The 27,954-nt window shown below is 35.8% G+C and overlaps 1 protein-coding gene across 2 annotated transcripts; it reads right to left on the bottom strand.

Annotated features, from left to right (window-relative positions):
* Window positions 1-4,726: 4,726 nt before the first annotated feature.
* CAPZA1 (capping actin protein of muscle Z-line subunit alpha 1) lies at window positions 4,727-27,499 on the bottom strand. Of its 2 annotated transcripts, none has more exons than XM_081325710.1 (10): window positions 27,441-27,499; window positions 17,948-18,011; window positions 16,145-16,196; window positions 15,884-15,947; window positions 14,584-14,790; window positions 14,212-14,291; window positions 12,464-12,542; window positions 10,877-10,948; window positions 7,588-7,650; window positions 4,727-5,772 (listed from the first exon to the last, which is right to left on the bottom strand). In XM_081325710.1, the coding sequence occupies exons 1-10, from the start codon at window positions 27,477-27,479 to the stop codon at window positions 5,632-5,634; spliced, it is 861 nt and encodes a 286-aa protein (XP_081181836.1). In that variant the 5' UTR covers window positions 27,480-27,499; the 3' UTR covers window positions 4,727-5,631. The 2 variants fall into 2 exon arrangements, with proteins under 2 accessions (XP_081181836.1, XP_081181837.1); XM_081325711.1 differs by lacking the exon at window positions 27,441-27,499 and adding an exon at window positions 22,224-22,491.
* Window positions 27,500-27,954: the final 455 nt, after the last annotated feature.

A 27,954-nucleotide genomic window follows, 5' to 3' on the forward strand; every position in this document is an offset into this window, starting at 1 on the left:
GACAAACTGTACGCAACAAGTCATCCTTAATGGTACTACATCTACATGGAGAGACGTAAGCAGTGAGATGCCACAGGGTTCCATCGTGGGCCCAGTCCTCTTCAATATCTTCATAAATGACTTGATTTAAATGATGAGGGAATAGAAGGGGAACCATCAAATTTGCAGATGACACTAAGCTGGCAGGAAAGCCAGCACCCCCAAAGACAAGCTCAGGATCCAAAAAGATCTTGACAGACTTGAACAATGGGCCCTATCCAGCAACATGAAATATAATGTGGAGAAAAGCAAGGTTTTACACTTAGGCAGGAAACACCAAAAGTACAAGTACAGATTAGGCAAAACCTGGCTCAAAAACAGTAACTGAGAGAGGGACCTTGGAGTCCTACTGGACGATCACTTAAATACGAGCCAGCAGTGTGTGGCAGCAGCCAAAAAAGCTAATACAATCCTTGGTTGTATAAACAGAGACATAGAATCAAAAACATACAAAGTATTAGTACTGCTTTATAAAGCCACACCTGGAATACTGCATCCAGTTTTGGTCACCAGATTACAAAAAATGATGTTGAGACTTTGGAAAAAGTGCAAAGAGCAACTAACATGATTAAAGGCCTGGAGACAAAAACATATGAATGCTTGCAGGATTTAAGTTTGGCTAGTCTAGAGAAAAGGATGACTAGAGGTGACATGATAGCAGTATTCTGGTATTAGAGAGGTTACATTATATGAAATAATTTAAATTTATACTCAGTTCTCAGTATTTCATTGTTTTAATTTTTTTTCTCTGACCATGCCCACTTTCAAAATCTTATATATAAACTACATGTTTGGAAACACAACTCCAGATTTTCTATATCCTTTTCTGCTTTTTTCTGCTTCAAAGCTTCTTAAAGAAAGAAATGCATGTTTGCTCTCTTCTCCCCAACCTACATTGTGATCAAAGCATTTAGAAAAGAAAACCACAATACTCTTGGCAGGAAATCCTTAAATAAAACTATTGTGCCAGAATTCTCTTCTAATGAGAATTGACTGATCATAATTTTTAACTCATTCATGAACTACAGTTTTCTTCTTTATGATACAATCAGGTTTAAATCAAGTATTAGATTTTTTAAAAAAAATCAGATCATGTCAAACCAATCTTCATTCTTTGACAAAGTGACTACATTAGTAAACCAGCGAAATGTTTGTTTGCTTGCTTTAACCTAGGCATTGCCTTATTCCAACTGACTCTGAGTGATTAACAATATAATACAATAGAAACCAATGGAAACCAAAGCTAGATGGGATATGGAAACAATATAGAAATAAAAACAAAACTAACAGATTTGCCCAACAAGAGGCCTCATCCATATCAACCCAAAGCCTGGAAGAACTGTTCTCCAACCCAGAGGCTGGGGGGTGGGGTGGGCAATCTCATCCCAAATGGTAGGTGCTGTGACAGAAGATATACTTATTGGGATGTGACAGATGAGACTGCTTAATCAAAGGGTCTTGGAGCATGCCAGCCGTCTTTGCATAGGCAGAAACCATGGGAAACAGGTAGTCCCTCAAATATGATCTCATGTCATGTAGGGCATTATAGGTAATAACCATCATCTTGAATTGCACTCAGAAGCAGACTAGCAAAGAGTGCAGTTCATTTTGTGTGGTCATATTTATTTTTAGGAGGCATTTTAGATTGTATATTTTTATTTAAGTTATTTAAGCATTTAGTTCACCTTTAGACTTCGGAAATAGGGAGGCAGGGGCATACCCAATTTGTCACTACATTATTAAGTAGCACAGTTATGGCATATGATTCCATTTACTATGGAAGACTCCTTTAAACAATGGATTCAAATTGAAACTATGTCAGACCCAAATAAGTTTATAACACAGTGGTGTTTTTATCCAACGCAGTTTTCTAGCAAACAGATTAAAAATGTTTTTACTAAAACAACGGAAACTGACCAAAGAGAGAAGCAACCTGGAATTAAGGAGAAACTTCCTAACAGTGAGGACAATTAACCAGTGGAACAGCTTGCCTTCAGAAATCGTGGGTGCTCCATCACTGGAGGTTTTTAAGAAGAGACTAGATAAATGGTATAGGTTCTCCTGCTCCAGCAGGGGACTGGATTAGAAGACCTCCAAGGTCCCCTCCAGTTCTATTCTGTTCTATTAGAAATAGGAGATTTATCATATAAAGGAAGCTTGGGATGCTGATCTTGATAATTTCATGTAGGAAGCATTTTGCAGCAGTTATGGAAACCAGGTCGATTCACTTGAGTTTGAATAAAGAAATGGAGTGGAAGATCATATTTAGTTGGTATTTGATTCCTCTTAGGCTGACACACACATATAAAAATATTCTTCCAAATGCTGGATAGTTTATTCAAAAAATGATCATTATTTCATTTGTGTTCTGTTATGTGATAAAATTATACTGCTTGGGTAATTTTTTTTTGACAGAGATAAGTATCATCACTAAACAAAGAATTGAATGCTTCCTGATCATAAGCCTAAAACAAAGAATTGATTATCTATTTAATTATAACAGCCAAAACAATAATTGTGCCACACTGGAAAACTTTAGATAATATAAAAACTTAGTTATGGATTTGTGCCTCTTTAATTGCCACATTAGAAAAATCACAGATAAATTTAAAATAGTGAGATTTCAGAAACAGGAACCACAATTTTATCAAACTTGGTAGGATTTTATGATTTACTTTAATAGCAATAGACTGTAATCTGGTATATTCCTTATATGTAGCATGTTGAATTTTCACATATAGTATGTGAATATGGTTTACATGGTAGATTCTTTTGTAGTTTTATATTTGTTTTTAAGTAACATGGAATTATGTTAATTATGTTAATGATCATGGAGTTATATTAATATATTTACCTGATACTGTAAATTAAATAAAGAGGAAAAAAGGACAAAAAAGAAAGTCTTTTTCCTTTCCACTTCTCTGAGATGCAATTGTCGTATTATATATAATATACACTGTACATAGTACAACATAAAGTAGTTTTGATATAAAGTTTGCAGAAATTTCCTCAAAAGCTATGTCCAGTAAGAATTTGGCTTCTTAAGACATAGTTTAGATGGCTAAGCCTTCACCGCCACCCCTCCCGTCCTGAGTCATTCAGTTTGTGTGCATTCTGGAAGCAAAACAAACAGTTGGTAGATAAGAGATTGCCTTCTGCAAATTTGTAGCCAATCATGCAAGTTATTTTGTATATGCTTTATCCTTGAATTTTGGGAACAGTGTTCAGAATATTTTCTCAAAATATCCAATGCTTTTATAATAAAATGCAGCTGTCTGCTATTACCATGAGCTTGTAGATGTACAATGTTCTTCTAGCTGATAAAATAAGCTGGAAAGCGATGTCTTTTCAAAAACTTACAAGAGGCCTCATCAGCTTCTTTATGGCCTTTAGAAATAATCATAGGAAGACACCTATTGAGGTAGGTAATAGCAGCTTCTTTCAGGTTTACCTGAATTTTCTCTAGGATCCCTGGGATCATTACACTATTAGGCTTTAAAGGGAAAGAGTTCATTGGAAGGGATAGCAGCAACCTGTGAGCCATCTTTTGAGCCTGAATACTGGTGAGAGTAATTTGACTTTGACAAAAAGATCAGACCTCTTAAGTGTCCACAATTGCCATGGTGCTCGAGGCTATGAATTGGTTGAAAATATGCTTTTTTGTTGATTAAGAAGCCTCAATCCTCTAAGCCTATATTTGGCTCTGGATTTCCATGTCCTACTTGATACCAGAAGAGAGCATTCTATTTGAAATTTAGTAACGTCCAATGGGATGGCTAAATTGGAATATGTAGATATGCCTGACTGGGTCAGGTAGCTTTAGAAGAATATGATAGTATTCAGAGATTCTACCTAAAATCTGTGAACCTGATATGTCAGATAGCATGCCATCTCATTTTTATTTTGTGGGAACAATGAAGAGCCTTTAGTATATGCCTAATAATCTCTCATTCTGATCTCCTGAATCACATGTATGCTGAGGTGATTTATGACCTTCAAAAAGTCATGGATAGTGTGATTAACATCTTTTTTGCCTCTCTTCACCCTCACCGATACTGGGACTAGAAGCTTTACCAATTCAAAATCAATTGAGCCAGTTTTAATTTAAGAACTAAAAAGCTATCCTGGAATATGAGAGAGAGAGAAAAAAGGAAAACACAGACTTGGAAGATGCTGTTAATATTGCCTGTTTCAATAAGGTATAGTTTTAGTCATCCTATGACTATTTTTAAAGGCCATAGATACATACATTCCGGGGTAGGGGAAAGAAAAAAGAAACAACAGTTGTATTATCCAAACCTTATAAACTGCTGAGATAACAGCCAATGTATCTAAGCTGCATTCTGCAGCTTGCAACTTATTTGTTCCCATTTTGTTTCACCTGCCTATAAGAGTAAGTAAAATAGCTTAATATCTAAGCCTACCATCATTCTTTATAGTTTGTGAACAAGACAGAATTTTAAGCAATATTGTAACGAGTTATAGCTAACAAATCTTGCATACGTAGGGAGAAATACAATTTAAAAACAGCAAAGAAATAATCTGAAGTAAAACACTTAAATATTTTTTGCTTTGCTCTCCAAAGGAGGAGTATTCTGTATAATCTATGATTTAATTAGTTCCAATTTAAAATAATGTTAAATTTCCAAATTTCTCCAAGTAAACATAAACAAGAAACTCCAAAATATGCCTTGGTGCAAATATTTTATTGACTCACTTCGACATGTTCATTCATACATTTCTGATGAAAATACCATCAGCTTGCCACAAAGCATTAAAGCACAATAAATCCAATATTTAAACATTTACAGCATTTTATTTTTGTAATTTCTTCTCCACCTAAACATGTATCTGAGCAGCAGACATGTATTAAGAAAAATGGAGGACCCATCCTGTAAAAATGCAGACATTTATATTAACTGTACTTCCAGGAATACAAATGAGAAAAATAGTTTACTCGAAGAAAATGAGGCTCAAGTCTTTGGATTTAAAAAACAAAAACAACCATCCCCCCCCCCCCCCCCCCGCAAACAGCATTTAATAAGACCTGGCCTTCTTGGCATTTCTAGGAGGAGTCTTATAAACACTTTGCAAACATGAAAAAGGTAAGCCTAGAAGATATTGCTAGTTGGTGATTGGCAGCTTTTAGGGGAGACAAGCAAGGAAACGTTGTATCTGGTGTAAAGCAACACCATAAAGCTGCCAGCATTTCTATTGAACTGCATTTAATACCTGTGCTGGCAAAAGTACGGGACTGTAAGTCCAATATTATTACCAGCCTGCATTTCTAGAAAGACTCTTTTAGCGAAGACACTTTTTAGCAAATTACAAGGACTGATAGTACTTATCCCAGGGTGGCTATATTAAGTAAGCCTACTAGGAAATGCACTGTAACTTACACCAGATGTTTTCAAGGCAGGAATATACACAAACAAAATGTTATGTCTGTAACAGTCCTTTATAAGGCTATAAAACCTGTTAACGCCAAAAGCCTGAGACAAATGCCAATTTCAGGAAGCCCACCTACTTGGCAAAGGACCATATTTGCTCTGTTTATTTTGCATGCTATTATTTCCCACAGCATCTTTGCTCTTAGGCATTCTGCATTTCTTTGCCGATCTTGTAGCTGAGAATTTTGTTCCAGTCAATTTTAGTACGGGTGACTGGTAGCTGGCGACGCAAGGCTTTGAATGTCGTATCTGACATTGTCTGATAATTTTCACTGATTGCTGTCTGCAAATAATTCAGAGATTAGAATGTCAAATGTACATATTTATAATGTATACTGATTAACCACTAACAGATGTTAAGCCATTCTTCTATGCACATTGCCAGATTAGTTAAAGCAAGACAAAAGTACATTCTCTTTACTTCCTCAGTGCATGCTCTGCTTAGATAGATCATTTCCCCATGCAGAAAAATGAGTGCTGGTAAATACCCTTCCAAATAATCCCGTTCTCCAAGAGGGGCAGAGTGCTTCTGCCTGAATTGAGAAAAATTAACCTATGGATGGCATGGTAAATTTTCTTTTTCTGAAGAACTGTCACCTGAAATCATCCAATCAAATGACTGAGGTATGTTAAGAAGAGAAAAGAAAATTGCCCAGAAGCAATTACTTGCTTCCATCTTCAAGCACAGAACTTAGAGAAGATCTCCAAGCCCTGTTCTCAGGAAGGGAATTAGATGAACTGAGCCATATAGCAGCTGTTGTGATTCAGGGTCAGCCTGTGGGTTTGGCAGTTGGGTCGGACGATTCAGAGGAGGAGGAGGGGGGTGTTGGAGAGCTTGCTGAGGGTGTTGGAGAGCTTGCTGATGAGAGCCCTCAGCCAGGCCCCTCCCACCTGGTTACGACGCAGACCCAGCTGTGTGAGCCTGACAGCGTGGATGAAGATGACCCACAGCTGGCCCTGTTCAAGGATGCCCGACGCAGGAGGCAGTCAATCAGGAGTAAACAGAGGAAGGCAATGGGGCACCTCGGAAGGAGGCAGAGAGAAGCCACGCCCTGAACTATTTAAAAGGGGAATGCGTGGGAGGGCTGGTTTGCTGAAGGCAACCGTTTGAATAGCTCCTGTTTCATGGTTTGTGTCTTGTTTTTGCTCTGTTTGCTTTTGTGTCCATAAATTTGGCAGGCTTAGTTCCAGCCTCTTGCCTTCTTGTAAAGGGGTTGTCCCTGCCTTATCTGCAGGGCCGGTAGTAGGCTGGTACAGAAGAGCAGCAATAAGAACTGCTAAGCCTTACTGACAACTTGTGCATCAACAAATCACCAGCCCTGATGATAATCCTTCAACCCAAAAGGTATTAAGGAACTTGAAGCCGACAGTGTGCATCTTCAACTAACATATGCAACCTGTCTTTACACTCAGCCTTCTATAGTTGAAGACTGGAAAATTGCCAATGTAACTTCAATTTTTAAGAAAGGCCTACAGGGAGATCCAAGAAATTATAGATCTGTCAACTTAATATTAATTTCAGAGATGACAGTGGGAATTACTATTAAAGATAACATTACCAAATATTTGGAGACACAATCCAACATAGCTTCACTAAGTTTTAGGACTGGTATTTTTAATGAACTGGAATTGGGTGTGATGAGTGAAATAAGTATGATTATTTATTTATTTATTTATTTATTTATTTATTTATTTATTTATTTATTTATTTATGGGACTTATATGCCGCCCTATCTCCCGAAAAAACAGTAATACAAATATTAAAAAAGAATTAAATTACAAAGCCCCATAATTTAGATAACCTGTTTATTTTATTTGGAAAACTCATGTTGATCGGCAAGATGCAGCTCTAATTAACTGTACCAGACTTGAGGCCTGTATTAAAGGACAGCTATATTGAAACTTTGAGTCAATTTGTGTGATTGTTGTATGTGTCAATTGTTGTAGTACATACTGTTGCTTACTGTAGTAATTGTACCCACTGGGGACAAAAATTAAGTTCCATGTCCTCGCTTAACAGAGAACTCCAAAAGAAATAGGGTGTGATTGAAAATACATTTTTATAATATTAATAAGAAAAATATTCATTTTATCTTACCTGATACTCATTTTCTGCCTGTTCTATGATTTTAATAAATTCTTTTGCTGTTTGGACATCGTTCTAAAAAAACAGAATGTAAACATTAGTCTTTTACATTGTATGATTCTTCAGGATTTTTTTAAGTTTTAGCTGATGGAATTAGCAGAGATGGCCAAATTGACTGTGCTGATAAAAGAAAATCTTGGAAACCACTTCTGGATTTTGTGCTTCAGGGGGAAAAATGATATTGTGATTTTGGGTTTTACTGATTAGACTGATTTGCCGATACAGAAATTGCTAGTGCATATTACTATAGAAATGTAAAAAGCTGAGATTTGATTTTAATGTCTGATTTTACTGCAACAGAGTTGGAAGTCAATGCCTTGTTTCTTCCCATCTTTCTTCACACCTTGTTTTCCCTTTCTCTATTGTTGTCCCTTACTATTTGTTTTCACATTTGACATTTCATATAAATGAATAAAACTAATAAACAAAAAAGGATGTTTTAATGTTTTATTTTCAACTTTATGGGATAATCAGGGCTTTTTTTGTCATAGAACGCTCAGAACGGGGTTCCGGCACCTTTTTTGGATGGAACCTTGTAGGGTAGGCAAGGCGGGTTGTATGACATGTGAGAGTTCCGGCACCTTTTTCTTTTACAAAAAAGCATTGGGGATAATGAATACATATTCCTAAATTTTGAACTGAACTTGCTGCCTCAGGCCTTAGGTTTTGGATGAAAATTGTAAATTTAGTTTGGACTGAAGTGTACTGCAGAATTTTTAAATCATTATTAAATAATAGATTTGTATTTGGTAAGAGACTCTAGATGAAAACCATTTTTGTCAATTTCTCACAGAATATTTATCAATTTATCTCAATCCTGCCAAAACTGAGTGGCTGTGTATACCGGCATCTCAGACTAACCAATCTTTTCCATCCTTAACTATGGGGGGTGAGGTGTTACCCCCCGTTGATAGGGCCTGCAACTTGGGTGTCCTCCTGGATTCATGGCTCAGTTTTGAAGATCATATAGGAGCCGTGGCCAGGGGAGCTTTTGCCCAGGTTCGCCTGGTGCGCCAGTTACGGCCCTATCTGGACCGAGATGCCCTACGCACAGTCACCCATGCGCTCGTGACCTCCCGGCTAGACTACTGCAATGCTCTCTACATGGGGCTGCCCCTGAGGACCACTCGGAGGCTTCAACTGGTGCAGAATGCAGCCGCACGAGTTGTAATGGGAGTCTCCCGATACTCCCATGTAACACCTCTTCTCCGCGAGCTGCATTGGCTTCCAGTTGCCCTCTGGGTGAGATTCAAGGTGCTGGTGATGACCTATAAAGCCCTAAATGGCATGGGCCCGGATTATCTAAGGGAGCACCTGCTGCCAGCGTCAATTTCCCATTGTCCTGTGCGCTCCCACAGGGAGGGCCTCCTCAGGGTACCGCTGGTCAAGGATTGCCGACGGGCGATCCACAGGGGGAGGGCGTTCTCTGTGGGCGCGCCTGCCCTATGGAATCAACTGCCAACGGAACTCCGGACTGCCCCCGACCTTCGTTCATTTCGCCGGGACCTAAAAACCTGGCTCTTTGAGCTATCTGGTCTGGACTGAGGGGTTTAATGTTTTTAAATTGTGATTTAATTTTTGTGGCTAGACTTAATTTAATTTATTTTAATTTTATATTGGATTGTTTTTAAATTTTGCCTTGTAAACCGCCCTGAGTCCTTTGGGAATAGGGCGGTATATAAACCGAATAAATAAATAAATAAATAAATAAATAAATAAATAAATAAATTTATAAATCTAGCTTGTTCTAATTGTTCTAGTTCAGGTATCCTGTAGCAGCAGATAGGAAGGAAATGCTGTATAAACTGAAATCAATTGTTTAATGTGGCTGTAAGCCCATTAGTGTGTTTTGAAATGTTTTCTTATTCTAATGTTTCTTCAAGAGCTCAAGGCAATTTAAATGGGGATATTTTATCATTATAGCTACATAATAACACATCAGGTTGTATTGTCATCAGTGACTGTGTGACCTCTGTAGATGTCATACGTTAAATAAAATAAAAACCACATTGGGTAACCAGCGTGCCACCCTCTCACCCGTTGACACAATGATCACCATCAATACACTATCAAATCATCAAGTATGCCTTTATTAACATGTTTCTGACTGCCTTATTATTATTTTGCAGTAATACTTTTTTCAAAAGATATGTTCATGATACAAGTGCAGTTGCTGTTAAAATTCTCTTTTTCTTAGCTTTTCTGAAAATACTTATTTGATGTCTCTTTTAGCATTTACCAAAAATATGAGTACCACATAAACTGGAGAAATCTACAAGATAGTCGGTATCCACAATACATTCTCACCTGAAAAAGGCCTGTTCGCAAATACAGGAAAGGTGTCCAATATAATTTAATGATAGACACACCATTGTTTAAACCCTGATTCCATAAAGGCTGATAAATTGACAATATAATATTTCATCTACTGAAAAAGCCTACACACATAGATTTTATCATTGCAGACTCAATGGTGGGGGGCACCTGGAAAACCAACAGTTTTTGATAACAGGCAGTTTTGACTTATGACCACAACTGAGCCCAAAATTTCTATTGCTAAGCAAGGCAGCTGTTACGTGACTCAAATCCCATTCAACAAACTTTTTTGCCATGGTTGTTAAGTGAATCACTATAGTTAAATGAACCCTGTGGTTGTTAAGCAAATCTGGCTTTCCCTATTGACTTTGCTTGTCAGTAGCTACCTAAGAAGGTTACAAATAACAATCCCAGGGCACTGGGTTGCTGCACCCATTGTAAATGCATGCCAATTCCAAGCACCCAAATTTGATCACGTGAGTATGGGAATGCAATGGTCATAAGAGTGAAAACTGGTCATAAGTCACATTTTCAGTGCTGTTATAACTTTGAATTGTCATTAAACAAATGATTATAAGTCAAAGACTATCTGTATAGAGCAGAGGTCTGCAACCTTGACAACTTTAAGACTTGTGGACTTCAGCTACCAGAATTCCTCAGCCAGACCCCTGGTATAGAGTATTCTTTGTTTATGTGCTGTAATAAACAAAGGTTTAATTCTCTGATGGAAAGAGAAGTCACTTCTGAAATGCAGAAATTACTTTACATTCTGGAGTAAAGTATATCTTTCACAGAAGTTTCTCCCTAAGCAAAATACTATCCACTACTGAATAACTACTTCATGAAGATTCATATCTTTGAAAGGAGAATTGCATGTAATAAAGACAGAAAAATAATGATAAATTAAGTAAATTTCCTCACTTACCAAAACTGCTACAGACTCCTGTATGTCTTTGTGGCTAACCAGCTGCACATTACCATCTTCGTAATAATGCACCTATATTAAAATGAAACCATTGAGGATTTAAATGCTTTGTACTAAATATTGTACAGGGACAAAGCCTTCTTTCCTAATTTAAAGAGAAAAACCTTTTCCTTGATGCTTCTGATCAAGTTTTGACAAAGCACAATGGTCTTGTTTCAAGTTTGCATACCACTGATATAGGATATTTTTACTTAAAAAAAATAAATTACCTTTTCAAAAATGCTCATTAATTTATACTGAATGCACTTTTAAAAATTTGCTCATTATTTATAACTATTCAATTAAATTCTACATAAGTTACACAAATCCATACTGTGCAACTATCTTAATTTATATAAAACATCATTATAGCAATAAGAAAGCACAAACCAAATTTATTTCCTAAGGATATTACTATCTTTAAATGTACTGCACCATTTCTAAATAATGCTAGGTAAGCAATAACAAATTTATAGCAGTGAGAAAGGCTTTGTGGTATAGCTAATGAAGCCATGCAAGAAAGCTGTGATGAGCAATAACCAGTTGTATATTATCAAGCCAATAGAAGGAAATGCACATTATGCTTTAAATCTTTCAAACAGCTCATTGTATAAGACTTTCCTAATAGAAAGCCTTTATCTTGTTAACTAATATTAATAAGGCTGAATAACATTAAGTTTTAGAAGAGGCCTTAGAATTCATTAGTTTTAACCTGATACTAAAATAGAAATAGTGGCATATTTTAAGGTGTTGCACCCACTGTTTACACAAGCCTAAAAGAATCTTGTCCTTAAGGTACAGAATAGAACAGAATAACAGAATTGGAAAGGACCTTAGAGGTCTTCTAGTCCAACCCCCTGTTCAGGCAGGAAACCCTATACCACAGGTCTGCAACATGCGGCTCTGTCAGCCATCTCCTGCGGCTCCCAGTCCTCTGCCATGTGCAGTCCAAAAAAAAAAAAAAAGTGGGACTAAAAAAGTTCAACCAATCAATTCAAATATGCAGGGTAGGTGCATATCTCGCCTTGGCTCCACTCTTTAGTCAAACCCTGTTCTGCGCATGCGCACATGTATGCGCATGTGCACACATTTTTTTGCAGCTCCCAGTTTTTCCTTTTTTGAGGGCACCGGTTCCGAGTGGCTCTTTCACTGTTTCAGGTTGCTGACCCCTGCCCTATACCATTTCAGACTGTCCAATCTCTTCTTAAAAACGTCCAGTGTTGGAGCATTCACAACTTCTGGAGGCAAGTTGTTCCAATGATTAATTGTTCTAACTGTCAAGAAAGTTCTCCTTAATTCTAGGTTGCTTCTCTCGATTAGTTTCCACCCATTGCTTCTTGTCCTACTCTCAGGTGCTTTGGAGAATAGCTTGACTCCCTCTTTGTGGCAACCCCTGAGATATTGGAACATTGCTATCATGTCACTTCTAGTTCTTTTCATTAAACTAGACATAACCAATTCCAGCAGATAAGACATGTAATTTCCTATTTGAGAGAATCAAATTTTAGAAGGTGGTTATTGGTACATTTTCTGTATAGCTTAACAAACCTGGATCTTGAGCACTGCAATCACTTGAGCTGTAGGTGGAGTGATGGTAAATTTCCACTCTGATCTCCAGCGTCCATTCCTACCAAAAACAGAAACTACAATTATTTATAGGAATGGAGGGAATGGGTTGAAAATTATTCCCTCTAAATGGTTTTCAGGTTAATACTATTCCTTTCAATGTAGTGTTTCCTAGAGTCTACACATTTACTGTAGCAAGCTCTTTGCCCTAAAATAGCACAGGTAGGGCTGAAAAATAATTTTAAATGCCTCCAAAGCGATGAGACTTGGTGAAGTCATAAGTTTATGGCTATTTCACACACACCGCTGGGGTGTGTGTGAAAGCCCTAATAAGCAGGCATATACATAGAATGAAGGCTAATGCTAAGCTTGTAAGCCGCCCTGAGTCTTCGGAGAAGGGCGGGATATAAATGGAATTAAAATAAAAATAAAAAAAATAAAATTTTTAAATTGCATTATTTATCTATTCAGGTACCAGAAAGTGTCATAATGCCTACTATTTAAAATATAATCATATAAGAATTATTCAGAGTCTGTCGATCCTCTTATAAAGACTGGCAGTTGTTTCTATTACAATAAAACAGGCATCAAAGAACACATATGTGCTCTTTTTGAATCAATATTCAATGACTTATCTGTACCACTGTAACTGTAGTCACTAAATGAGGCAGTTGCTAAATGAGGATTATCTGTATTTAATTTTGCCTCTTAACAGAGAGAATTTTGAAAAGGCAAATACCATTCATTTGCACAGGAATATGCAATCTTGATACTCTATACCAGGGGTGTCAAACTGCTGGCCTGCAGGCTGGATGCGTCACGTGGAAGTCGCACCCACCCCAGCTCTGGCAAGAGGGAAAAAGTCACGATACGTCACGACACCCCTACTCTATACATATTTTTGACTACAACTTGCATACTTCACAAACTTCTACAATATTGACTCAAGCTTTTAGAAGTAACTGTCGAAACTATGCTGGAGGTACATGTTTACCATTACAAGATAATGATTTGTTACCTGGATCATTAGAGATAGGAGAGATGAGTGTATTCAGCCAATAGAATCTTTCTTTTAATGCAAATTCCAAGTTAAGTGGATCAGAATTAAATTATCCTCCCCATTTTTCAGTAATTCTAAATACCCATCCCTTACGGATATCATTTGCACTTTGATGTGTATATACAGATAGTCGACTTATGACCTGTCACCTAGCAACTATCTGAAGTTACAACAGACCCACTCCAAAAGCTACTTACATCCCAGATTCCAAGTTCTGACATCTCCCTTCCCATGACCGCATTTTGGGCACTCGGCAACTGGCCTGCATTTAGAAGTGTTTGCAGCATCCCGCAGTTATCTAACCATGCTTTACGCCCTTGTGATTTCTGGCAAAAAATACCCTATATCAAACAATAGGTTTGCTTAATCTCCATATTTGCTTTACAACTGCCATGTTTGCTTAACTACCACCACAAAAAAGTTGTAAAATCTGGCATGGTCATGTGACCCACTTTATGACTTACAATCTAAATTGTGGGTTCAATTATGGTTGTAGGACAAATATTTATTTAATATAATTTCATATATGACACCCCCAAAAGAGGAACTTCCTCTGAGAAATTTAAGATTCTAAGGAATATGGGCAATTAATTGAAAGCATATAGGTTTTTTTAAATAATAAGGAGAGTTGTATGCTGAGTATAGATTAAAGAATTAGAGACATGCTTACCAAAAGTTTTTGGGTTGAAACTGGTGACTCTCAATGCAAGCTATAACTGTTGGCTGTCCATCTATAGTTTTACTATAAACCTATTCAAAGAAAAATAATTACATTGATAAAAAATAAAAGCACTGCAAATCCAATTGTCCTTAGCTGTTATGTAAGATGGGTGGGAAACTTTCCTGTATCAGCATACGTAGCCCTTCCCTGGAAAAAGATATATGTCTTTGCTCTATGAGTTAATTTATAAATGAATATATTTTGATATAGCTGATTCCAACTTTGAAAAATTAATAACTCTGATTCTATCAGTCAAAATGCTTTTTTACAATAATTAATATAAAGATAAGGTTTTAGCATAGGAAGAGGCATATACTTAACAGTACTAAATCCATGTGGATAATGATCTTTTACATAAGCTCTTAATGCATTGTCACAGGCATCCCTCCAGGACTTTAGTGATGTATCTATGTCTTCTGGCTGAGGATCGCTTCCTTCCTTCCTCAAATGATCAAATTTAAAGGAAATTTTGTTCCTTGGGTCTAAAAATCGACTGTTACCAAGGTCACCATGTTCTGTGATTAAGACCTAACAGAAAAAAAAACCACAACAAATTTGTCACCTGCTTCACATAAACCTTAAAAATAAAGTAGAGATTGTACTGCTTGAAAATATCTGAAATTCTACAGATTATTCAAAGGAAGACATAATTTACTGTGACACACCAGGCAGAAATTGCTATTGTTGAAAACAGGATTGGTATTTAATTCCTACTATCTCTGTAACAGATTAATTTTTATGATCCTCTAAGACAGGAGTGTCAAACTCGCAACGTCACATGACATGTTGCAACTTTTTCCCCATTGCCGGCAATGGGGTGGGCGCGGTTTCAGCCTGAGGCATCCGGTCTGTGGGCCAGCAGTTTGACACCCCTGCTCTAAGATAAAAACTTAAAAAGCAAGTAAGCAACGGTTTCTCTGCTTCTGAATTGGAAAGTAATCAATTATTGGGATAAATTATTCTTTGCTACTTTGCTACTGAAAGAAATACCTCATAGAAATACTTTGCAACCCAATTCCTAAACAAATTCAGAACATAGTGTCTCTTTCCTTAAGAATGAATTTGTTCAATGTTTGATTATACATTTTTCTAGATATGATTCCTTGATTTTATTTCTCTTTGAACATGAAACATTCTATTCCTTTTCAACTCAAATTGAATAAATAATACATTAATACTGTATGACCAAACCTCCCCTTTGCTATCATAATTCTTATCAGGTCTCATCTTGCTATGCTCATTTTATTGTTACTGCTTTTAAATTTAATCATCAGGCCTGAACAGTCTTTACGACAGTGCTGCATCCATACAGCAATTTATTCGAAATGCTGCAACCTATAAGCATGTGAAACTGCCATAGTATACTGTTATCACTATCATGAATACTCAATTTGACACTGGGAAAAAGAGATTGTAAAGAGTATTGAAGGAGATATCTAAGCTGAAAGTTCTCCATGTGCTGGTTCTTCAACAATCTTCTATTTCTTAAGAGAATACCACATGATGATATACAGTTTTAAAAAGGATTCCATACATATTTCTATAGAAAGATTTTACTATGTAATTACTTGAGAAATTCAATAAGCAAATACAGTAGATGACAAGAATAATTACAATTTACCTGATCATCATATCCTTCTATCTTTACTGGAGTGAACTGATCCATATTATACTGTGCAAATGCACTGTCAGAAACAGATAAGTACATATTAGCTTCTGATTCTATAGAAAAATAGGCACATAACCCTACACTCTTTAAAGTATTTATAAAACTATGGTCTTGAATTAATATTTTGCTACTTAAGAAAACAAATTACATTAAAACTTTAGGTTTACATCAACAGAACAATTTCAGAAACAATTACACTTTCATAGTACTTACTGGGCTGCCCCTTCCCTGAGAAGGTTGTCATTGTTGAGCAGCAAACGAACATCTAAGGAAAAGAAAATATTCATATAGGTTAGCAAAAATGCTATGGCTTTGAAGCAATGTCAACTGGCATTAAGATTTATCTCTGAATAAAAAGTTGCTTAGCGTATTCTATATTGTTCTCAACAGGAACTAATGTTCTCAGTAGGAACTGATAAGGTTCTCTTAGAAACACGAGAATTTAACACAAATATAGAAAGGACGTTAAAAGAAAATACTGTAGACTTTACATATGAAAACTATCACTTCCACATAGAATGTTTACATGATTCATATATACTTTTTGAAGATTATATTTCTCTCACTGAAATCTGCTCTGACAGTTAAGTTTTAAAGAATATACAGTAAAAAGAATATAAATATAAATGTGTATGTTAAGATGGATTCATTTTTAAATAGAGCTGAACTTTAAAAAGCTAAAAACTATTAATACTCTGCCTATTAATTTTAAATAAATTTAATGTTTTTTATTTCACAAAATGAGCATGTAAGAGTCATGGTGTCCTGATGTGAGATTTTGCATTTTTATGATTCCAAAAATTTCTGATAAATACTGACAGACATATAGAACACCAATGACAGAATGGGTAAAAATGAAAATTTACCTGGATAGCTTAGTTTTATCTTTATGTGCTATTGATGGCAAAAGCTCCCAGTATACCTTTGCACTGGTGTAACTGAATTGTTCAGCCACCTGCAAGCACATACAGCTTCACCAGTCTTTTTCCAATCAGGCACTAAACTACAGGCTATTGTAATAGATTTCTGTCTTAGTAATTCTTTATGCCTTGCCAGAAAAACAGGTCATTTTGAAAAAGTGCATAAGAAAGGCAAAGAACATCAATTGGGCAAAATGGGGCAATCCTGAATAAAATTTATCTCAGCTATTAAGTTCATAGAATTACCATTCATGATTTCTCAATTTTAAAAAAGTTCTAAGCATAAAATTATTATTACTGTGAGGGAGGTCTTCAGGAAAAAGACATAGAACAATAGTAAGAAAAATTCCAAAATAATGAGAAGGCAATGTGGATCAGACTAGCTGAAGTAAGCATTCTTGTCTAGACTCCAGATCTACAAAAAAATTATAGAACCAATATACAACATTTGTACTGTAGCAATGCATGTGTAACATGAGGAATCTATCTTGTGACTCTCAAGTAAAAAATTGTTGAATGGCAAATGTATGGCATTAGAAATGTGTTTACCGGTACTTAAAATATTTCCAGATTGCCTAAGGACAAAAACCCAAATATTTTTATAGAAGTAAATCCATATATAGTGGGCATATGAAAAAGAACCAAATTCAGGAAAATTTCAAATACAAGAGAACACTGCCAAGTAATTGTATGGATTTAGGAACCAAGGATATTTATGAGGAACCAAGGATATACAAGTGAGATTCCTAAAATATTCCCAACTTCTGAGTATTATTATCAATTAACCAACCAAAAAAACTTAAAAAAGTCTTAAATGATTTGCTATTTTCTATTACTCTAAATCAAATGGCTTTCTAGAAACTCGCAAAGATAGGGCTTTCTAGATGATTTGTTTGTAGGGTAAATATCTTTTTTATTATTGTAATGTATTATTACTGACATTGTGTCTTTGCTTTAATATTGTTTTATTATTTTAAACAACTAGGAGTCAATGCAGATTAAATAGAATATAAATAACAAAAACAAAATAGAGTCTGTAAATTTTTACTAACAACAATACAGAGAAACATCAATAACCTTTTGTTCTTTTACTTACCATTAAACACTTCATTGAATTCCCCTGGGGGGGCATGAGTGATAAATTTTGCAGCAATACGAACCTATAGAAAAAAATATCATGTGAGCTTAGTAAGTCAAGTTTTACTGCAGTTTTTAAATTGGTATTTAGCTTTATTAATAGAATGGAGAGTCATAACATACTAAACCAAAGAGTAAAGTATGCTCTTCTAGCCCATGGAAAACCCTCAACTGTTCCACACTAGAAATCCTGAATCTCGTTTTCATCTCTTCTATAATACGCCTCATAAAAGTGTCAACTGGAATATTATATGAAATATTGCTAAGCACATTGATTTGTGCTTTAGATTGTAAACCGCCCTGAGTCTTCGGAGAAGGGCAGGATATAAATGGGATTTTTTTAAAAAAAGATGTATTCGAATTTATTGATTAAACCTTTAACAGTCATGTGTATGAATAAAGCTTTTCAGTTGCCCACAAAGTATAGTTTCATATATACTGCTGAAATACACTTATATACAGTCATGGCCGAAATTTTTCCAGAAAATCAAGTATTTCTCACAGAAAAGTATTGCAGGAACACATGTTTTGCTATACACAGATTTATTCCCTTTGTGTGTATTGGAACACAACAAAAAAGGGAGGAAAAAAAGCAAATTGGACATAATGTCAAACAAAACTCCAAAAATGGGCTGGACAAAATTATTGGCACCCTTTCAAAATTGTGGATAAATAAGATTGTTTCGAGCATGTGATGCTCCTTTAAACTCACCTGGGGCAAGTAAAAGGTGTGGGCAATATAAAAATCACACCTGAAAGCAGATAAAAAGGAGAGAAGTTCACTTAGTCTTTGCATTGTGTGTCTGTGTGTGCCACACGAAGCATGGACAACAGAAAGAGGAGAAGAGAACTGTCTGAGGATTTCGAGAACCAAAATTGTGGACAAATATCAACAATCTCAAGGTTACAAGTCCATCTCCAGAGATCTAGATTTGCCTTTGTCCACAGTGCACAACATTATCAAGAAGTTTGCAACCCATGGCACTGTAGCTAATCTCCCTGGTCGTGGACAGAAGAGAAAAATTGATGAAAGGTTGCAACGAAGGATAGTCCGGATGGTGGATAAGCAGCCCCAAACAAGGAATGCAAGCTGACCTGCAGGCTCAGGGAGCATCAATGTCAGCGCGAATTATCCGTCGACATTTAAATGAAATGAAACGCTATGGCAGGAGACCCAGGAGGACCCCACTGCTGACACAGAGAAATAAAAAAGCAAGATTACAGTTTGCCAAAATGTACTTGAGTAAGCCAAAATCCTTTTGGGAAAACGTCTTGTGGACAGATGAGACCAAGATAGAGCTTTTTGGTAAAGCACACCATTCTACTGTTTAACGAAAACGAAATGAGGCCTACAAAGAAAAGAACACAGTACCTACAGTGAAATATGGTGGAGGTTCAATGATGTTTTGGGGTTGAATGTGTGCAAGGCATCATGAAATCTGAGGATTACCAAAGGATTTTGGGTCGCACTGTAGAGCCCAATGTCAGAAAGCTGGGTTTGCGTCCGAGATCTTGGGTCTTCCAGCAGGACAATGACCCCAAACATACATCAAAAAGCATCCAGAAATGCATGGCAAGAAACCGCTGGAGAGTTCTGAAGAGGCCAGCAATGAGTCCAGATCTGAATCCCATTGAACACCTGTGGAGAGATCTTAAAATTGCTGTTGGGAAAAGGCGCCCTTCCAATAAGAGAGACCTGGAGCAGTTTGCAAAGGAAGAATGGTCCAAAATTCTGGGTGAGAGGTGTAAGAAGCTTACTGATGGTTATAGGAAGCGACTGATTTCAGTTATTTTTTCCAAAGGGTGTGCAACAAAATATTAAGTTAAGGGTGCCAATAATTTTGTCCAGCCCATTTTTGGAGTTTTGTTTGACATTATGTCCAATTTGCTTTTTTTCCTCCCTTTTTTGTTGTGTTCCAATACACACAAAGGGAATAAACCTGTGTATAGCAAAACATGTGTTCCTGCAATACTTTTCTGTGAGAAATACTTGATTTTCTGGAAAAAATTCTGGGGTGCCAACAATTTCGGCCATGACTGTAGTCATTTATTACAGGTTCAAAAGCTTTATTGTACAGTTTGGTATACAAGAATTTCATTGATCTATGTGCATTATACTTTTATCCAAATCCATGGAAATCAGTTTTTTAATATCACTGAAAGTAGTACCTAATATCTAACAAACCTCATATAACAATTTATTTTTCTCTCACACGAAGACGCTAGGAATCAATTCTCATATACATCCAGTTAATATATTTCTGATCTACTTTACTTTATATTTTAGTATGTTGTATGACTTTTGACAGTGCTGATATACCTTATTCTTAATTTTATAGTAAGAATATCTGTAACCTAATGCTGTTGTTATTAAGTTACCTCAATGACTACAAATTACTTTACCACTGATGCAGCAAAGCATTGACAAATTAAATAAAAATACTTTAAAAAATCACTATTTGGGGAAGAAAAGCCCTACCTCATAAATTTCCTACACTTTCCAGAACATTGCTCTAGATGGTTAAGTTTCCTTCAAGCTACAGTATCTTTTATTAGAAACTGCACCTGCAAGCAGTAATCATGACACTCTGATTACTTTAAAGCACTGCTACTCAGATTATACATTACTTAGTCTAATAATACTAACAGCCAATGCAATAGAAAATCATAGCATAAGAATCAAATCCTCAGTTAGTTTTCCTCAGAATCTCTGAATACGACAAGGATACAAAACAATATTGACACAATGAAAACCCTCCTTTTAAATTACTGTAATGCTGTTTCTTATAATCATGCTCAATATCTGTCTACTCAGAGAATTGCTATCAACACAATCCTTGGAGACCATGAAGTGTTAAATTGTCCTTTAGTCAATGCTTTCCTTATTTTATCTCAAATGCAAATATGGGAAAAGAATATATTAAAAGGTGTATATTCCATTAGCAAATACTTTTAACTTCTATCTAAAAACAATAGTAATAATGTGCAGTATTGAAGAAAAAATGTGTAGCGAAGAAACTACATGTAGAACCATGAAAATAAGTGAACAGAGCCAAGAAACATATTGTATTTAATTTTAATAGATTTAATTTCTAGCAGGACTACCCAAGTCTGTAATAGTTTTGTTTCCTATGCCATCTGTCTGGTAAACTCATAAGATTCATTTTTCTTGCCATGTACATGTATACATAACCCGAACTAGACTGTTGCTTCACTGTGTCATATATGTAAAAAGGTAAAAGTAAAGATTTCCCCGCACATGCGTGCTAGTCGTTTCCGACTCTAGGGGCCAGTGCTCATCATTAGTGCAGGTTCGCATTCCACCAGGCTCAAGGTTGACTCAGCCTTCCATCCTTCCGAGGTAGGTAAAATGAGGACCCAGATTGTTGGGGGCAATTAAGCTGACTTTGTAATAATGCCACTGGGGTGTGTGTGAAAGCCCTAATAAGCAGGCATATACATAGAATGAAGGCTACTGCTAAGCTTGTAAGCCGCCCTGAGTCTTCGGAGAAGGGCGAAATATAAATGGAATTAAAATAAAATAAAATAAATAAATAAATAAATCTCCGTTTCAAAGCTGAAGAGCCAGCGCTTGTCCGAGGACGTCTCCGTGGTCATGTGACCGGCATGACTAGATGCCAAAGGTGCACGGAACGCTGTTACCTTCCCACCGGAGTGGTCCCTATTTTTCTACTTGCATTTTTGCGTGCTTTCGAACTGCTAGGTTGGCAGAAGTTGGGACGAGTAACAGGCGCTCACTCTGTTATGCGGCACTCAGGATTCGACCCGCCAAACTGCTGACCTTCTGATCGACAAGCTCAGCGTCCTAACCCACTGAGCCACCGCGTCCCTTGTCATATATGTAGGTATATGCATAATTCTGTATTTATTTATGTCATATTTATGTAGTGTATATCGGAGGTGGTGATCCTTTGAGAGCTGAATGCAATGAAATTTCATTTTAATCTATGCCGATCAGTGTACATTTAAAGTGACAATAAAGTTATTATTCTATTCTATTTTTGCTATATATTTGTGTTACATTAAAAAATAATGGCAAGTGACAGTACCTAATGTTTCAGGATCTACTTTTAGCCCTGCAATTATGCTCTGTCATCGTGAATACTATAAAGCATTTTGTTTTGTTTTGGTATTTTATCCACATTTAGACCATAGAAACATATGTTTCACTTGAGTTTCTACTGATCACTTTTTGAATTAAAATTTTCACTTACATTTTCATGCATTCCTTTCAACAGATCAGATAGCCAGGCTAGATTTAAATTCAGATAAAATCCAGTCTGAATCTCTGCAAATGCTTGTTCTGTAAGATATTCCTAAAGGAATATAATTTTAATATAATTCCAACAAGGCTTCATCAGTCCAACGAAGTTTGACCAGTTTCCTTTCTCACTCTTCTTGGTACATTTGTACTAAATATTTATTATCTCTTCTGTTCCCAGGGAAATAATTCTCTGTTATGTCGAGAATCATCATTTATTATGAGAACTGAGTATCTCATATCTTGTGTTTTCTTTGAAATCATCGCCTGGGTACTTTTCCACATGTTGTACTAGTTGAAACTTTCCTCATTAAACTGTTTGCCATTTTCAGCCTTCTTTGAGTCTGTCCAAAAAAAGCTATCTTTTTTCATCACCATTCACAGAAATACATGGCATAGTAACTACACATTATTGCTATTCAATGACAATATGCTAATCAGTAAATAATATTGATACGTCTCATTAATATATTAAGTATTAATATTAATCTTACACATAATTATAAATGTTCTCCACTTTGATTACTTATAAAGTAATAAAGGTTGGATAAAAATATAATAAATAATAAATTAATAATAATGTGATTAAACATGATTAATACGTTCTGATAGTTTCTGGTAATCATATAAATTTCCCAATCTATCAAGATGGATATCTACAAATATACTTGCTGATCTTTGTAATTATTATATATAGAATATATTATAAAAATGCTAGTGTTGTCCATTGCTACTTACACTTAAGTAATTTTCATAAAGACTTCAATCTATTAATTTTCTTTCACTTTGCAAAAAGTTTTACATGAAGAAGAGTTTTGGTTTTTATTGTAGAAACTATATTAATTCAGATTAAATTAAATATTATAAACTGACAAAACTGCCTATAAAAACAAAATGACTATGACAAAAGAAAGCAAAGATAGTACAAATGGTAATAGATGCCTTGGGTGTGATCCCGAAATATCTGGAGCATCACTTGGACACCACCAGCATTGATAAAAGTGCCATCAAGTCAATTGCAAAAGGCATTTTTTTTGGAATAGTTTACATCCTGCAATGATACCTTTATACAATCAAATAACAACATCTGCTTCTCCCAGGACTTGAGGACAGAAGAAATGACAAATCCAGTCTAAATATCTGGCTGACTGTACAACCAACCATAATAATTCAAAAAGTAAAATAGCAATATTCAGATCAGTAAAGGAACATTTCAGGATGCTATAAGTGATTTAAAAGTAACATTTTTGAATGAAGAAACATACAAGGAAATCAGTGAATTGTAGTACATCAGTTGGAATAATGGTCTTTATGCAACTTCACAATATGCAATACAAGTAGTCCTCAACGTATGATTACAATTGAGCCCAAAATTTCCATTGGTAAGCAAGGCAATTAAGTGAGTTATTTTATTACTTTTTGTGCCACAATTGTAAAGCAAATCACTGCAGTTAAGTGAATCATGTGGCCAATAATCAAATCTTGCTTCTAGTTTTTGCATATCTGAAGGTTACAAATGGTTACAAACATGGCACCAGGACAGTGCAACTGTCATAAATACATGCCAGTTGCCAAATGCCTAAATTTCGATCACATGACCTTGGGGATGCAACGGTTGTGAGTGTGAAAATTGGTCATGTCACTTTTTTCAATACCATTGTAACTTCAAATGGTCACTAGATGAACATTTGTAATTCCAGGATTAACTATATTAGGATGTATATCAGAAGCAATATTGTATAAATGGCTATAATTAATAATGTAACTCTCATTATCTTATTTTCCTCTGGCTTGATTTCTCAGCCTTCTATATGCATTCATCTATATAACCACTGCTCATGTATTTATTGAAGCGGACTAAAATTAACATTTATGAACTAAAGGTGCCATATCTCTAAGTACGGTAATATGCAAAATTCAGGAAAGAAATGCCAACTCTCCACTAACCATGATTCTCATATTTGCTACACAAGATAAAACTTCAGAAGCTAAATTTAATCAAATGTGATTTTTAAGTCAAAGTACCTTGCATTCTTATTCCTTGGCATTTCAGAGAATTCTTATGCAGCATTAAAGGAAATAATATTACAAAAACAGTATATTTCTCCAGTGTATCTGGCACACAGATATGTGTGGTCTACAAAAGTATACAATTTTTCTGTGCAGCCAGGAGATCACTGTAAAGATTACTGTAATTGTATCAGCCAATATTAAAGAACTGCTGTGTAAGAAAAGGGATACTAAAGCAATTAGAAAAATGTGCACTTGTTTTTTTACTAACAGCACATGTAGAACTCTCTCATAATTAACAGCCAAAGGGACAACATTAAATTAGGCAAGGAACATTTCTGAAGGCAAGCGTATAATTTTTCTATTAACAACCCAAACCAGAAACTCTGTAAGGAGGCGGCTTCTAAAAATGCTTTGGGCAGACCTGAGGTATGTTTGTGGTTAAAAAGCCTGAAGGTACTCATACTTATCCCTGTATGCAAGACTTGAAAGGAGTTTCCGTAGTTAATTCCCAGTAAAGCACAAATAAAATAGAACACACAACATACAGTATTCACAAAAAGCACAAAATCAAGAATATATTGTCTATGCCAGTTCTTCCATAATAGTTAAGACTATGTATATTTTCTAGTGTAGATTAGATTGAAGCTTAAGTGTAAACATAAATCTTAGAAACTAATATGTGGTATCAAAACTTGCTGATTGCTATTTTAAATGTACTATCTCTATTTTAATTTATTGGATCATTTTTGTTTTTATTAAGGGTATTTATTAATGATATAGATTTATATGGCCACCCGAACACAGCATCTGAGTGATTAGCAAGCAATAAATAACCACTTTAACCATAAAAAACAAGTTAAAAAAACATAGAGCACGTGGAACATAATTCAAATGCTAACAGCCATAATAGTAAACTGGCTCACCCAATACTCAGGCCTAAAACTATGGGGAAGATCCAAGTTTTTAATGTATTACAGAAAGTCAGAAAAGCTGGGGCCATTCAAATCTTGGATAATTTAATTTTTAATTTTAATCCCATTTATATCCCGCCCTTCTCCGAAGACTCAGGGCGGCTTACAATTTAAGCAAAAACCAATGTGCTTAGCAATAGCCTTCATTCTATGTATATGCCTGCTTATTAGCCCCCCCAAGCAGCATTATTACAAAGTCAGCTTATTGCCCCCAATAATGCTGTTGCATAGGGAAGAGCACATCATTTTACATAACATGATGGAAAAGGCATGCCTCCTGTCTCCCGTTAGATGACACAGAATGTAAAGGATGCGTGTATATAATGTTCTTATTTGTGGGTTTTACTTGTGAGTAGTGTGCACTGTGGACAGCACTTAATTTCATTGTGAGTTAAACAATGAAAATAATTTCTATTCTATTCTATTTAATGGAGGACATCCGTAGTATGCTCAGCCTGCCAGAACTCATTCACAACAAAGAAAATTTAAACATTTTTTATGCTTTTCTAAGCATGCATCTGAACAAATTTATACACTAAAGCAAATAAGACCATCATTTTCCAGTAAATCTTATAACTATAAATAACTGTTTATTACGAGTTACCCTGATCCTTTAAAGAAGTGTATTGTTCACTTGTAATGTGAAGGTACAACTGCCACCTTCAGTACAGCTAACATCTGTATCCAACTCAATTCAAATTTAATGAGGTTATAGGTATGGAAGTGTTACAAAATATTATAAAATATTTTGCATTTTGTGAGATAAAATTTAGACAATGTCTATGAAATGAGAAAGAAGCAATTCTATTTATACTGAAGAAATTATGCAAAGATAAAATAGTTCTAATAGGGAATATACTGCTTTTCAAAATCAAATGCTTCCGTTCTTTATCTACAGCACAAACTTCTGTTAGAGATACATGCTCTTCTTTTATGCCTTAACAACTTTTGTATAACATTATAGGATCAAATAAAATCCTTTCCATTATTCCACATGTGAGATAAAGATGAGAAAATAGTACAACTTACATAAGCATGTTTTCTACAGAATAAAAGACATGTTTGCATTTGGAATAATCAAAGTACTTAGATCTACAAATTCTGCGTTGTTTCTGGGAATATGTGCTTTTAAAGTTTGTGTGTGTGTGTATGTGTGTGTATATATATATACACACACACATACACACAATCATATGCGAAAATGCTTCAATGGGGTCAACAGTGGAACTTATATACACAAGTAAATATTTATTTCAAATTGTTTTCAATTTTCTCAAAAACTGCCTATATTCACACTTGAATGTGCAACAATAAGCCTTTTAAATGAAGAATGGACAAAATTTCAATTTGCAAATATAATCATTTCTTCATCTAAAAACAGCCTAAATTATCCAGGTTTTGAAGCTTATTTAAAATCACAGAGACAAATATATATCAAGGTGGTACATTCCAAAATAATGGAATCTTCCCTCTCTCAAAATTATTTCTTACCTTTAATACTTGCTAGCCTAGTCAATATTTTTGTTAGGATTTCATGTCAAGTTCATTTATTTACATATTAAATACACTAGATGAAATATCAGGGGACAATATTTTTAAACAAGAATGCTATAATATAGTACAACTTCAGTAATTACTTATCTCGGACGCAAACCCAGGCATATTTCATAGGAACATATATTTATAGAATTTGTCTTTTCAAAGGAATAAGAATGAACATGGCTTATCACAGGACAATGATATTCTTTGTCCTGACCTCCTTTAAGGAAGGACAACACTGAAACATAATCCAAAAACTCAGTAACTATCAGAACCACAGTATTTAGTGGATGAACTGTTGGAATTAAAATACAAAACGGAAAGTTAAATCATATCAATGTAAAATTAACATTTCCCCAATGTTCACAGAAACTGAGGGCAGTTTCCCCATATGCCCCATTAATTTATGAAAAAAACACACACTCGAGTGGAGTAACAAAAGAAATATAGAAAGACCAGAAAATTTTCCTGTCAACTAATTTTCCGACAAAAATGGTCCTCCTTAACTTACGAACCTCCTCAGTTTCAAGAATCTTAGTCCGGCTAAGAAAAATAAAACCAATGAAAGAAATCTCTGTACACTCAAGAGTAGAAAAAATATTTTTCTTCTGTTCCTAAACACATCCCAAACACCCCAGGCTTCTTACTTTCTCCTCATCCGACACCCGATCTTCGTAATCCGCCATTTTGACTTCTATCAGTCTAGCGCCCCACCTATCACCCCGCGCACAGCACGTCGGGACGAGAGAACGTGGGGCGGAGCCAGAAATTCGCCGGCCGGATGTCAGCGGAGCGGATGTGGCCGGCTTATTTAGAAGGCGATAACTGCCTTGTTAGGAACAGGGGTTTGGCCGCTGCTTGCCGTACAGGCCTGCTTGGCGCCTGAAAGGGCCGTTTGAAAGAACCACTTTTGAAACGTGGATGCTATCCTACACCTTCGCTCATTAATGCCGCCTCCCCGGCCCCAATCCCGGTGTTTGCTCAGCAAATCCCTGCAGGATAACTGCATCGAACCACACTGGTCCAATTGCAAGGCAGCGTTTCACATGAGAGTGTTTTCCTTTTCTTTTATTTCTCTCCAAACGCCCGTCTTTACGCGCAAACAATAAACCTTGTGCTCAACCAAGTATGTTAGTCCCGATTTCTTCTCAGAAAAACAGA

This window comes from Vipera berus, assembly GCF_964194415.1.
Source record: "Vipera berus genome assembly, chromosome: 3".
Lineage (NCBI taxonomy): Eukaryota > Metazoa > Chordata > Lepidosauria > Squamata > Viperidae > Vipera > Vipera berus.

Excerpts from the sequence above, each read along its gene's own strand:
- CAPZA1 (XM_081325710.1), bottom strand. The coding sequence starts at position 27,479 with ATGGCGGATTACGAAGATCGGGTGTCGGATGAGGAGAAA. Across the intron at positions 12,543-14,211 it reads TTTCAACCCAAAAACTTTTG|GAATGGACGCTGGAGATCAG; the intron begins GTAAGCATGTCT and ends TGTTTTTGGTAG. Across the intron at positions 10,949-12,463 it reads TTGCAGTGCTCAAGATCCAG|GTGCATTATTACGAAGATGG; the intron begins GTTTGTTAAGCT and ends ATTTTAATATAG.